General features: G+C 42.2%; 1 protein-coding gene across 2 annotated transcripts in view; it reads right to left on the reverse strand.

Annotated features, from left to right (window-relative positions):
* Positions 1 to 2,072: 2,072 nt before the first annotated feature.
* The window catches only part of HABP4 (hyaluronan binding protein 4), a 42,158-nt gene continuing 30,890 nt past the window's right edge, over positions 2,073 to 13,340 (reverse strand). For both annotated transcript variants that reach the window (XM_037151562.2, XM_037151561.2), the window contains 3 exons: positions 7,048 to 7,219; positions 3,929 to 4,114; positions 2,073 to 2,243 (listed from right to left, as the gene is read on the reverse strand). In XM_037151562.2, the coding sequence (XP_037007457.2) occupies positions 2,187 to 2,243; positions 3,929 to 4,114; positions 7,048 to 7,219 (415 nt within the window). In that variant the 3' untranslated portion in view covers positions 2,073 to 2,186. The remainder of the gene's footprint in view (positions 2,244 to 3,928; positions 4,115 to 7,047; positions 7,220 to 13,340) is intronic.

Genomic DNA, 13,340 nt, shown 5'->3' on the forward strand with positions numbered 1-13,340 from the left:
CAGCTTCTGGAGCAAGCCCGCCTCTTCCCAGACCTTACCACATACACAGGGGTGACAGCTGTCGGGTCTTCAGCTGCTGCCCAGGTGGCCTAAGGTCCAGCAGTGAGCTCCTGGCTGAGAAGGGACCTGGGTCATGCTGCAGCTGGCACACCTGCCCTGGGATTCGAATGTGCCTGACCTCCGCTTTCCAGGAGGCTGTCACGCCTCGAGTTTTCTTTTGTGAGGTTAACTGGCCTGGTATAAAGTTACTGGTCAGGGAACTTTGACCTGGAAGGCCTTGCCTTGTGTTTAAGTCTCAATTCAGTGTCCTGCTGTCTTCATGGGCCACTGGAGTGCCAGCAACCCGGTGACAGAAACGCCACACCCTCTGCCTCACCACATCCATGAGAGGTAGCGCTGGAGCTCAGGCAAGGCCTCTGCAGGCTCAGAACTAGTCTGGTCCCCCAGACTGCTCTGGGGCACAGGACTCTTCAGTGTGCTGGGGAAGACTGCCATGTTTGCAAACATTAAACCTAGCATTATGGGTTTTGCAAGTGTTGCCACAAAACTAAGGGGAATTTCCTTGAACGGGATCTCCATTTTACTAATCGTCAAAGCCAAATGACAACATGAGAGCTTCACGTCCCCTCTGTGATGACAGCCTCATGCTGCACCAGCAGATTATGACAACTGAGCCTGTCGGGCATCCTCACAAGGTTTCTTAACTTAGACAGAGGTACCGATCCATCCTTGTGTCTTTTGTAGGGAGAGGGAATGAAAGGGTCAGCTAAGACACCGTAGCACTTGGGTATCAATGAGAAGAGACCACAAGTAGGTTGTCACCCACAGTGAAGGTCCTCGACTGTCACATGGCTAGGGGTTCGGTTTCAATTTCTCAACAAAATGACTCTTTACTGGGGCTTTTTCTAGCATTCTCTTTTGACCTTGGTGTGACCAAACAACTTAGTTTTCTATACACAAGTTCGGAAGTAATACCAACCTTTATTCACACTCTAGTTCAGTTTAGAGCCATCTTAGACAGTATAGCAGAGGAGGGAAAAGACCTGATTCGAGAACCAAGGCTCAAATTCTAACACAAGCACATTAACTATGTGACAACAGGCCAGTGTTACCCATGGTTCTGCAATCAGGTGGGGAGAGCATCACCCCAGCTTCCAGCAGCCCTGACAGCTGCCTCTGGCCCTGCCGCCAGCCTTGCGCTAAACCTCACAGGGACCTGGGGCGTTACTGAACCTCTGTGGTTGCCCCTGGCCCCAGGCATTCACCAAAGGAAAGAAACAGGAACCCAAATTGGTGCAAGGACTGAGAAAAACTATGTAGATGTTCAATAAATAATAGTCATTTACAAATCTTGCCTGGGATAAGGACAGAGGGCTTCTGGACAGAGGTGCTGAATTCGGACTCCAGTTTCGAAGGACAAAAGCTGGTATGAAGGTGCAACACTCACCTGGAACCCTTTTTGTTTGGTGGGTCACGTAACGTGATTCTAAAAATCAAATACGTAATACTCATCTAAGATCCGCCCAAACACTAAATACACACATTTATACCAGACGGGCTGTATACGTACACAGAAACCATGAGGCAGCTTAAACCTTTAGATCAAAATGTGTCCTAGTTGTCCCAGAGTGGTGACCAGTGACTGCACAATAGCTGTTCAGAATTGTTGGTTAAATGAAAACCAGAACTCAAAAAATCCTGGGAGAGTGTAACATTTACAAGTAAATAGTAAATACAATTGTATTTTAATTTCTTGGTCTCTGTAAACTAAGCTGTGACTGCTTTAAATTAACGATCCAAGTTATATGTATTTCCTCTGGTACTGAGGGATACAGCCTTCCAGTATCTACAACTGAGCAGACTCAGTAGATTCTATTTTACAATCTCTATATACACAGTTCAAACATTATTTTTAAACTTCATTTGGGAGTCCTTCAGTAAAAAAATAATCTCCATTCTCCACCTTCTTGGGGAAAGTGCCAGACTAACCCCTGACTGAACCTGTAGCTCTGAGTAAGTGGAAAAATCCCTATCTTCCCCATCCCAGGTCACAAAGTGCAACAAACTCACACTGAAGGGGGAGAAGCAGTATCTATTGTGTTAGAGTCTGAGTCTCTTCCCATAGCAAGAAAAGTCTCTTCACAGGTGTGCCAGTGCTGTTCCGAGTTGCCAGGGAAACGGGACTCTCAAGCCAGAGCAGGAAAGTCTTCAGGATCATCCGGGTTTGGAGCAACTTCTTGCATCTAAGAAAGAAAAGTTTTGAAACCAATTGTCATTTCCCCCATTCCTACTTGAGCAGAACACTGTGTGACACATGGCACCTGCTGTCACCTAGGGGAGGGACAGGGCCCCACTGGAAAGAGGAGAGCTTCAGGGTGGCAGGTGAGGTGCTGCCTCTGAGCTGCAAAGTACAAGGGCGCCTCTCCCTTCGCACTCCTGTCCCCTCTACAAAGTTCAGGGCAGTGCCCCCTCCTCCCCTTCCCCCTTTTTGTATCTGGCACTTCCTTCATCCAATACACAAGACAGAATGTTCACTATGTGGAACTCTAAGGGTGGCTCCAGACAAGTCCTTCCCTGGAGGGGATCACAAGCTGAGGGGAGAGACAGACTGGGAAAGTCAGTGGCAACTCCAGAAACACGCCCTGTGAAGAGGCCCCAAGCTAGGGGTTGTCCAAAGCAACCTGGTGGCACAGTACACATTACAATCAGGGAAAGTTTTTCAGGAACAGCAGGTTCTCCCAGAGGTAAGCTGCAGTGAATGAGCAAGAGATCATGGATTTTGAAACAGTGCAACTTGACCATGAAGCAGGTGGGGGCCTGAAGGCAGTTCTGAGCTGGAAGAGCACAGGTGGGCAGCAGGGGAGGGACAGACTCATCACCACACTCCACACCAGTGCTGAGGGTGGCTAGAGCTCAGCTATTGCAAAGGAGTGAATATGTATTTTCTATTCTCAGAACAGAACCTTTTTCATCTTGCTCAAGTACAGCAAACTAGGCACTCCTCCCTGGGGCTGCTTTCAGAAGCCAGGGAATTGGGCAGCAAAACCAACATTTCCCAGGCCGACCACAGAAAAGGGGCTGCTCCTCCTCATTGTCATAAGGACTCCACAGGGCCACATGGGCCACAGGGCTTTCTGCCCAACTCCCACTGAATAGGTATTTATATGTTTGCTCATAAAATGTTTATGAAGAAGCTACTACATGTGCACTGTGCTAGGCCTGGGAAAACCAATGATGAGCATGGAAACCGAGAAAAGCAGCGGTTGCTGCTGTTCACTGACACAGTCGATAATCCAACCAGTAAGAACACAATCACAAATGGAGATGATGCTTCAAAGAGAAGAAGCAAAATTTCCTGCTCAAGGACTCTGAGCTGGTCTGCAAGGAAATGCAATCAAAGAAGCCTTCTTTGAGTAGACATGGTTACCGGAGCTGTTCAGGTGAGCAGGCAAGGGTCCTGTGGGGTAAGGAGCAACTAGTCTGGGAACTAGGGGCAGAGCAGACTTGGCTGAGGAGTGTGGAAGAATGGGCTGAGCCGTCAAGCATTCTGCCTGTGCCATAAGGGTACAGGGCACACAATCAGGCCATCATGAGTAGGCAACTGTCACGCAGACTGATTCAGTGAGAGGCCTGGGGATCTTGTCTGAGGCAGAGGAGTTTTTCTCTAGTTCGTAGGGAACCTTCACAGCTGACAGTGGGCCTCCCGGAGACCCTGGGGGCCGGAGCTGCAGAGGGGCTGTACTCAACGGATGCCTATGACGTTGACATCCCCGTTCCGAACACCACCAACTCAGACCCACACTAGACAAAGGAAGAGCACACAACAGAACTGGATGGCCCTCCGAAATCAGACTAGGCAGGCCCAGGACATCCTCGTCCTCTCAGGTTCTTCAGAAAACCGCCCAGGATTTAAAATACAAATACCTACCACCACTTCTGCTCTGGGTCCATAGTTCTCTGCCCTCCTGATCCTTCCCCGGCCGCCCCGTGTGCCACCTCTGGCTCCACGCCCAGGACGAGGGAGGTTACCAAAATTAATCTCCAGCTGGGATGTGATGTCATTGGCTGCTTTCCGGAAAACGTGGGTGTCATCCTCACAGTCATTCTTTACCATCTGAAACACAGTTACAGCATCAAGCACATATACACGGCTATCTCCACGAACACACAGTGGGCTCAGGGTCCTAGCGATGGGCCACAAGGAAGCCAGGAGAGCCTCACAGCCAGAAGCAGCGCCCCCTGATGTGCCGTGGGCACTGGGCTGCCCTGGATCCAGCCGGGTGAGGGGTTGGGGGTCACATTTCACAGCCACACATTCTCGTATTCACAGTCCAAACATCTTTGAACTTAATATTACTTCCACTGAGACCAAATTTCTACCAAATTTCAACCTGTAAGGTTAACATGACTTACAGGTTGACATGACTAACAACAACTGAGATAAATGTTTTATATCCAAGTGTTATTTTGATAAGATTAAAACATTTTCATATCTGCCTTTTGTTTTATTTGTTCACAGATGACACTTTGATAAATAAGGAAATATTCTCCTTCCTTGAAGAGAACTTGCTGGAGGAACTCTTTTCAATGTAGGTGCTGACCGTACAAATACCATATGTTAAAAGCGGCCTGATCTGCAATGAACAATTCTTACTTGAACTCTATGAAAATAGTAAAACAACAGAGTGTAGGTGTCTGAGGACTGCCACCAACGCTAAATAAAGAACGCCAACTGCTTTTTAAGAAATGCTTTATACAATACTTTGAGAAAGTACATTTTATTGTAAGAGGTGAAATAAGTTCTGTCTCTTCTTAAAAGAAAACTATATTAAATAAATCTCCAATTTTGATTTGATTTCAACTCTTAATAATGGATTTAAAAAAACCTCATAATTAATTAAAATATAAGCCTAGGGAACTAGGCCAATGATCTTGGATGAGAAACCCCATAGTGCTATAAGGTTAAATGTTCCTTCAACTTGTCAAGGAAATAAAATCAAATTTCCCTGCCCTCATCTGGTAGTCCAGTTGGTTAGAGCGTCAAGGTTGTAGGTTCGATCCCCAGTCAGGGCACATACAAGAAGCAACTAATGAGTGCATAAATCAGTGGAACAACAAATCAATGTTTCTCTTTCTCTCCCTTCCTCTCTCTAAAATCAATCTATCAATACATGTTTTTAAAAAACAATCACATTTTCCTGAGCACATCAACCCCTTTTGACTATATGCTTATTATAGGTTTCAAGTGTGACATTTATGTCCCTTGAACATCCCAGATTAAAGCAGAGACCGTAAGTAGATGGACTCGTGAAGCTAAAAAAAAGGTGAAGAAAAGAACGATTCAGGAGAACTGGCATTCTGGTAAAAAGATACACACCAAAAAAACAGTAGGCAGCAAAATAATAAACCAATGCCCCCTGGTTTAGAAAACCACAGGGACCAGGCAGCGCCTCCCCAGTAAGAAGGGACAATGTGCAAAGGATGCTGAGTGAGCTCACAGTCAGAGGCCAAGTGCCTGGAGGGCCTGGCTCTGCTGTAGGCCAGTGTTAGTCTGAACTTTGCAAACAGCAGAGCTCCAAGAAGTAAGACTCATTATTCAGGTGGTTTTGTCTCTTAGGGTGCCCAGAACAAAGTAAACTGGTCACACCAAGATTTTTGGCTTATGCTGCTTTAAGAACAATTCCCAGCTAAAATCTCCAATGCTGTAATATTAACAAGGACCCAAATTGTGTGTATGTTTCTCGGAGACCAAGCTTGATGACTCAGCCCACCCAGTTGCTTCAAATATTCCTGGAGTCCTCTCTATGGAGCTAGGGAGGATGAATCTGGTGTGGATTAAGGAAGAGCATCTATTTTTACCTAACATGTCAGCTGCACATTTGTTTTAGGCCAGGTTTTATTCACAATTCCCCAGAACAAAAAACAAAGAAAGTGAAGAGGAAAAGAACTAACCCAGCTAATTGATGTACTTGTAAAAAAAAAAAAAAATCCTCCCAGAGATTTCCATCTGTACAAAAAGTCACTGGTAGTGGGACAGCTCAAAACCTACTCGTACGGCCTCTGAGAGCTTGTACTGACCCAGCAGGAGGATGGGAGGCGAATCTGCATCGTAAATGACCCTTTAATGAAAGTATTCTAACCTATGTGTAAATGGGGACAGAGGCAAATCTACCTGGTGCAACACTCCTGAGTTTCAAACAGAAAATAAATGAATAGCATCAAGCAGAAAATAAATGAATAGCGTGAAGCAGAATCTGCTCATCACCATCACTGACACAGAGACTGGTATCAAGATAAACCGCTGTGGCTAAATGGTGCAAATTATAAATTTTAAAATTAAAATAATTAACTTCAAAAACTTAAACAGAATGCAATTAATGGCTCGCTGACCATACTTATCGATATGTGCTGATAGATATTTTCAAAGCTGAAGCCTCTGTTAAAGAGCTGAACATAAACCATGAACAGTAAGGCCCTCGCAGGAGAGAGGCACTGGGAGCGATCCTGGCTGGACAACAGGCTGCTGGGCATGTCTAGGCACATCCAGGCGCTTCGTCTGCATGTCAGCTTGTTTTGCAAAGGGAGCAAAGCTGCTGCAGGAACACAAGAAAGGCCTCACAGCGCAAAGCACCCCGACCAGTTTAAAATGCTCAACTCCTCCCAGTGAAAAGCTCCAAGAATTGGAGGTGAGGGTAATCAAATCAGTCACCCTTTGAAATGGTATCATTCATGAAACCTTCTGTATAGCTCTTTTAAGACAAAAATGAAGTGCAATTAACATAAAGTATCTGCCCAGTCTCAGCACAGTTCTGAGTCCAGAGGAAAATCTACTGTCCTACTATTGCTTTAAATGTCAAGAGTTCAAGATTCAGTTATTTCACAATAAAGATTAAGTAAATTAGGCACACATCACCTCAATTACTCTTAGGTAGCAACTAGAATGCCAACTACTAATGATACATTTTCAAAACAGAAGTGGAAAGGCCCAGGCCCTTTCCAGTAAGGTAACAGTGAGGATCACCTCCACATACAAAACATCATGCTTACATCATCTCTATATTTAGACTTGTGGATCACCACTGCTTTGGAAGGGACAGAGGACTCAGGTTTCCGGATGTTAAATTCAGGCTTTGGTCTGGTCTGTTCTTGAAGAGTTTTCCACTCATCTAGGGTCATCTCTTGAACTTGAGTTTCTTCTTCTACTTCCAACTCAGGAACTCTAGAAAGTATGTAATCATCAAGAATAATTTTTGATGGGTCTGAAATGTCTACTTTTTTTGTATTTTTTAAATTTAATTATTGTTCAAGTACAGTTTTCTGTCTTTTACTCCCATCCCAGCCCACCCCCACAGTGTGAAATGTCTACTTTATCGAAGAAAAAGTCATAACCATTTGTTGAACATACTTTCACGGTTCTGTACCTCAAATATAAATAAGATAAGAAAATCTTTGAGCCATAAGCTTCCTTATTTTATGCCATCATTGCCAACTGAAGATACCTCCTGTGTTCAAAGCAGTCTTTGAAAAACAGAAACATTACCAACCCAGCTACATTAACATTGCACTTGACTACCAGGCACTCCCTTCCCGGGTAGCATTATGCATAATGAAATAATCGGAGAAGAAAAGGGAGACGCTATTGAGATTAAAAAATAAAGGAAACCATGAATAGATTATAAAATAATGGGCCACAAATGCCTAGTTTCAGAAATATCCACTTTAAATTTGTAAGTTTTTCAAAGAAAACAAGATAAACATGTAAGTTAATGAAATCCAGAAATAAACCCTCACATTTACGATCAACTGATTTTTTTGGAACAGGATGCCAAAGACAGAAGGAGAACAGTCTCTTCAAGAAATGGTGCTGGGAAAACAAGAAATCCACAAGCAAAAGAATTAAGTTGGATCCTTACCTCACACCATAAAAATAAGAGCTAGAAGTAAAAAAAACTCGAGAAAACACAGGGGTAAACCATGGCAACTTTGGGCTAAGCAATGGTTTCTTATATATGACACCCTAAGCACATGTAACAAAAGAAAAAGCAAACAAACTGAACATCACCAAAACTGAAAACCTTTGTGCTGCAAAGGACGCCATCAAGAAAGTAACAAGACAACCAACCCACAGAATGGTAGAAAATATTTGATAATATATATCTGATAATGCACTTACATCTAAGAATATGGAAAGGACTCTTACAAATCAATAAACAGAAAAGACCCAACTAAAAAACATGTAAAGTTCTGAACAGATATGTTTCCAAAAATAGGTCTATAAATAGCCAATAAGATGCTCCACATCATGAGCCACTGGGGAAATGCAAATCAAACCCACAACAACTTACACTACTCCCAACTCACTGAGATGTTTAAACCCAAAAAGACATTTAACAAACTGATGAGGACGTGGAGAAACTGGAACCTCACACACTGCTGGTGTGAATATGAAATAGTGGGGCCATCTTGGAAAACAGTCTGACGGTTCCTCAAAAATTTAAACCCAGAACCACCATCTGACTTGGCAATGCCACTCCTAAGTATATACCCAAGAGAAACAAAAATGTATTTCCATGTGATTCTTGTTTAAGAATCACATAAAAGTTCAATAACGTTGTTTATAGCAGCTTCATCTATAACAGCCAAATAGTAGAAGCAGTCTAAATGTCCATCGGCTGATAAATGAATGAACAACATATGGTATACCTCTATTGTAAAAATTATTTGGCTATAAGAAGAAATGAAGAAGTAACACGTTACAACATGAATAAATCTTGAAAACACTGTTAGGTAAGTCAGGTAAAAAATTTTACATATGACCCATTTGTATGAAATATCCAGAAAAGGCAACTTCACAGAGACAGAAAGCAGAATAGTGGTAGCCAGGCACTGGGGGGAGGGTGGATAGGAACTGACTGCTTAAGGGTATGAGGTAGAGAAAATGTTTTAGAACGAGATAATGGCGATGGTGGCATAACACTGTGAAATGTACTACATGTCACTTAATTGTACACTTAAAATGACCAAAATTATAAATTTCATTTTATACCTATTTTACCACCAAAAGAAATAATATACAAAAAACAAAGAAATGAAATATTAATATATCTTATGATATGGATAAACCAGACAACATTATGCCGCGTGATGTAAGACACAAAAGAACAAATACTATATATTCTACTCCTAAGCGGTATCTAAAATAGGCAAATTCACAGAGACAAAGTAGAAGTGGGTGATCAGAGACTGAGGGGCAGGGGGAATGGGAGTTACTATTTCATGGGTACAGATTCCTATTTACAACAATGAAAAGTTCTGAAGGTAGATGGTGGAGACAGCTACACACACTGTGAATACAATTAATACCACTAAACTGCATACTTGAAAGTGGTTAAATACCAATTTTTGTTATATATACTTGGCCACAATATTAAAAAACTGATACCAAGCGCCACTGAACTGTACAGATTAAGTTGATGAAGTATATACTATAGGAATTATATATCAATAAGGTTTAACAGAAAAAATCATTAAGGGTGGGAGCAGAAAGGGAATCAAATCTATAACACCATCAGAGTTAAAGAGCAAATGTAATTCTAGATTACAGGTTAATGATATTAAAAATATAAGCAAAATCAGAAGAGAAACCTAATCACAGAGGAAGCAAAAAGACACATTTGTAAAGTGATTTTAAATACCAAGCTGACACTAAACCATCCAAGCAGTGGGTGTCTCTGAAGAAGCATGAAGGAACTTCCTGGAATGATGTGTTACATTCTCTATCTGGATAAGAGTTTGGGTCTCCCAAGTATATGCATTTATCAAAAACAATGAATGTAGACTTACTTTTTACATTTCATAACAAGTTTTGTATCAGTTTAGCTGATGGGTATAGGTGTTTATTGTAAAATAACCTTTGCTGTGTTTGAAATTATGAATAATAAGTGTTTGAAAATAATGATATTAAAATATATCCCAAACTAATGTTGGAAAAAATATGAAAAGACATTAAAACTTCCAATACTAAAATGCTGGGAAGAACCCAAACGCATCCTGAGAAAAATTTGGTGGAAAAAATTAGATAATAAACAGCAGAACATTAAGCAGTTTAAAATGTAATGAGCCCACAAACTGCAGCCAAGATGGAGGCATAGGTAGACATACTGGGCCTCCTCACACAACCAAAGAACAACACCAAATCTAAAAAACAAAAAATAACCAGGACTGCCAGAAAACTGAACTGTATGGAAACCCGACAACCAAGGAGTTCAAGAAACATTCATCCAGACTAGTAGGAGGTGGGGAGATGGACAGGAGGGCAGAGAGGACTCCCGGCAAGGCAGCAGCTGGCAGGCCAAGCAGCGGCTCGCAGACTAGGCGGTCCCACATTCACGTGCAGATAAACCAGGAGGAACACCTGTGGAGCGAGACAGACCAAGCAACCCGGGGTTCCAGTGCAGGGAAATAAAACCTCAAACACATGATAGAAAACACCTGTAGGGATTGAGGCGGGGGAGAAACTCCCAGCCTCACAGGAGAGTTTGTTGGAGAGACCCCACAGGGTCCCAGGATGTACACAAACCCACCCACGTGGGAATCAGCACCAGAAGAGCCCTATTTGCTTGTGGGTAGTGGGGGAAGTGACTAAAAACTGGCAGAGAGCAGAGCAAGTGCCATTGTTCCCTCTCGGACCCCTGCCCCACATACAAACAACATCACAATGAAGCAACCAGGGTTGCCCTGAACTGGTGAATACCTAAGGCTCCATCCCTTACTACATAGCAGGCATGCTGAGACAAAAAAAAATGACCCAAATAAAAGAACAGATCAAAGCTCCAGAAAAATTACAACTAAGCGATGAAGAGATAGCCAACCTATCAGATACACAGTTCAAAACACTGGTAATCAGGATGCTCCAAGAACTCACTGGGTACTTCAACAGCATAAAAAAGACCTAGGCAGCAATGAAGACTGCATTATAGAGAAATAAAGAAAAATCTACAGGGAACCAACAGTGACAGGAGAAAACCAGTACTCAAATCAATGGTTTGGAGCAGAAGGAAGAAACATTCAACCAGAACAGAATGAAGAAACAAGAATTCAAAAAAATGAGGAGAGGCTTAGGAACCTCCAGGACATCTTTAAACATTCCAACATCCAAAACATAGGGGTTCCTGAAGGAGAAGAGGAAAAGCAAGGAATTGAAAACTTATTTAAACAAACAATGAAGGAGAACGTCACTAATCTGGAAAAGGAAATAGACTTTCGGGAAGCCCAGGAAGCTCAGAGAGTCCCAAAGAAGTTGGACCCAAGAGGAAACACACCAAGGCACATCATCATTAAGTTACCCAAGATTAAAATGAAGGAGAGAATCTTAAAAGCAGAAAGAGAAAAGGAGACAGTTACCTACCAAGAAGTTCCCATTAAACTATCAGCTGATTTCTCAAAAAAGAAAACTTTGCAGGCAAGAAGGGGCTGGAAAGAAGTATCCTAAGTCATGAAAGGCAAGGATCTACATTCAAGATTACTCTATTCAGCAAAGCTTTCATTTAGAATGGAAGGGCAGATAAAGTGCTTCCCAGATAATATCAAGTTCAAGAAGTTCATCTTCACCCAGCCCTTATTATGTGAAATATAAAAGGGACTTAACTATGAAAAAGAAGATTAAAAATATGAATAGTGAAATGACAACAAACTCACAGCTATTAACAACCAAACCCCCCCCAAAAAAAAAGCAAAACTAAGCAAATAACTAGAATAGGAACAGAATCACAGACATGGAGATCACATGGAGGGTTATCAGTGGGGGAGTGAGTGGGGAAGATTTTTATGGTGTCATGGGGAAGAGTGGGGGAAAAGGTACAGAGAATAAGTAGCATGAATGGTAGGTAGAAAACAGAAGGAGGTTAAGAATAGTATGGGAATGAAGAAGTCAAAGAACTCATATGTATGACCCATGGACATGAACTACAGGGGGGAATGCAGGTGGGAGAGGGTATACAGGGTGGAGGGGAATAAAGGGGGGGAATGGGACACAACTGTAATAGCATAATCAATAAAATATATTTTAAAATAAATAAGTAAACAAATTTAAAAAGGATAAAAGTACAAAAAAAAAAAAACCAAACCCCCCCCAAAACCAAAAAACTACCACCCCACCATACAAAAACTAAAGTCGATGGAAAAAGACTTTAAGTCAGACACCAAAAAATCCTAGAGAACAATGAAAAATATCCAAGCAAGGGAAAATAATAAACAGCTTCTACTCAAAGAAAATAGGAAAATGAAAAAAAGAACAAATAATAGCAATGATACCTCAGACAAGGGTTTGATCTCCAAAATATATAAAGAACTCACATGACTCCACACTATGAAGACAAACAACACAATTAAAAAATGGGCAAAGGACCCTGGCTGGTGTGGCTCAATGGACTGAGTGCCAGCCTGCAAAACCAAAGGGTCACTGGTTCAATTCCCAGTCAGGGCATATGCCTGGACTGTGGGCCAGATCCCCAGTAGGGGGTGCATGAAAGGCAACCACACACTGATGTTTCTCTCCCTCTCTTTCTCCTTCCCTTCCCCTCTCTCTGAAAATAAATAAGTAAAAAAAAATTTTTTTAATGGGCAAAGGACCTGAACACTTTTCCAAGGAGGAAATACAGAGGGCCCAGAGACATATGAAAGGATGCTCAGCATCATTAGCCATCAGAGATGCAAATTAAAACCACAGTGAGATACTACTTCACATGGGTCAGAATGGCCATAATAAAGAAATCAACAAACTACAAGTGCTAGTGAGGCTGTGGAGAAAAGGGATCTCTAGCGCACTGTTGGTGGGATTGTAGGCTGGTAGGATTGCAGACTGGTGCAGCCACTGTGGAAAGCAGTATGGAATTTCCCCAGAGAACTAAAAATGGAACTGCTTTTTGACCAGACAATTCCACTTCTGGGATTATACCATAAGAATACTGAAACACCAATTCAAAAGAACCTATGCACCCCAATGTTCATAGCAGTGCAATTTACAATAGCCAAGAGCTAAAACAGCCTAGGGCCATCAGTAAATGAGTGGATCAAAAAAACTATGGTACATTTACACAACAGAATACTACACAGCAGAAAGAAAGTAGGAACTCCTACCCATTGTGACAGCATGGATGGAACTGGAGAGCATTATGCTAAGTGAAATAAGCTAGGCAGTGAGGGACAAATATCATATTATCTCACTCACAAGCGAAACCTAATCAATAAAACAAACAAAGGAGCAAAACAGAACCAGAGACATGGAAATAAAGAACAGACTGACAGTAAGCAGAGAGGACAGTGAGATAATGGGGAAAGAA

This window comes from Artibeus jamaicensis, unplaced genomic scaffold, assembly GCF_021234435.1.
Source record: "Artibeus jamaicensis isolate MK-2021 breed Jamaican fruit bat unplaced genomic scaffold, CSHL_Jam_final scaffold_1964, whole genome shotgun sequence".
In the NCBI taxonomy this organism is placed as follows: Eukaryota; Metazoa; Chordata; class Mammalia; order Chiroptera; family Phyllostomidae; genus Artibeus; species Artibeus jamaicensis.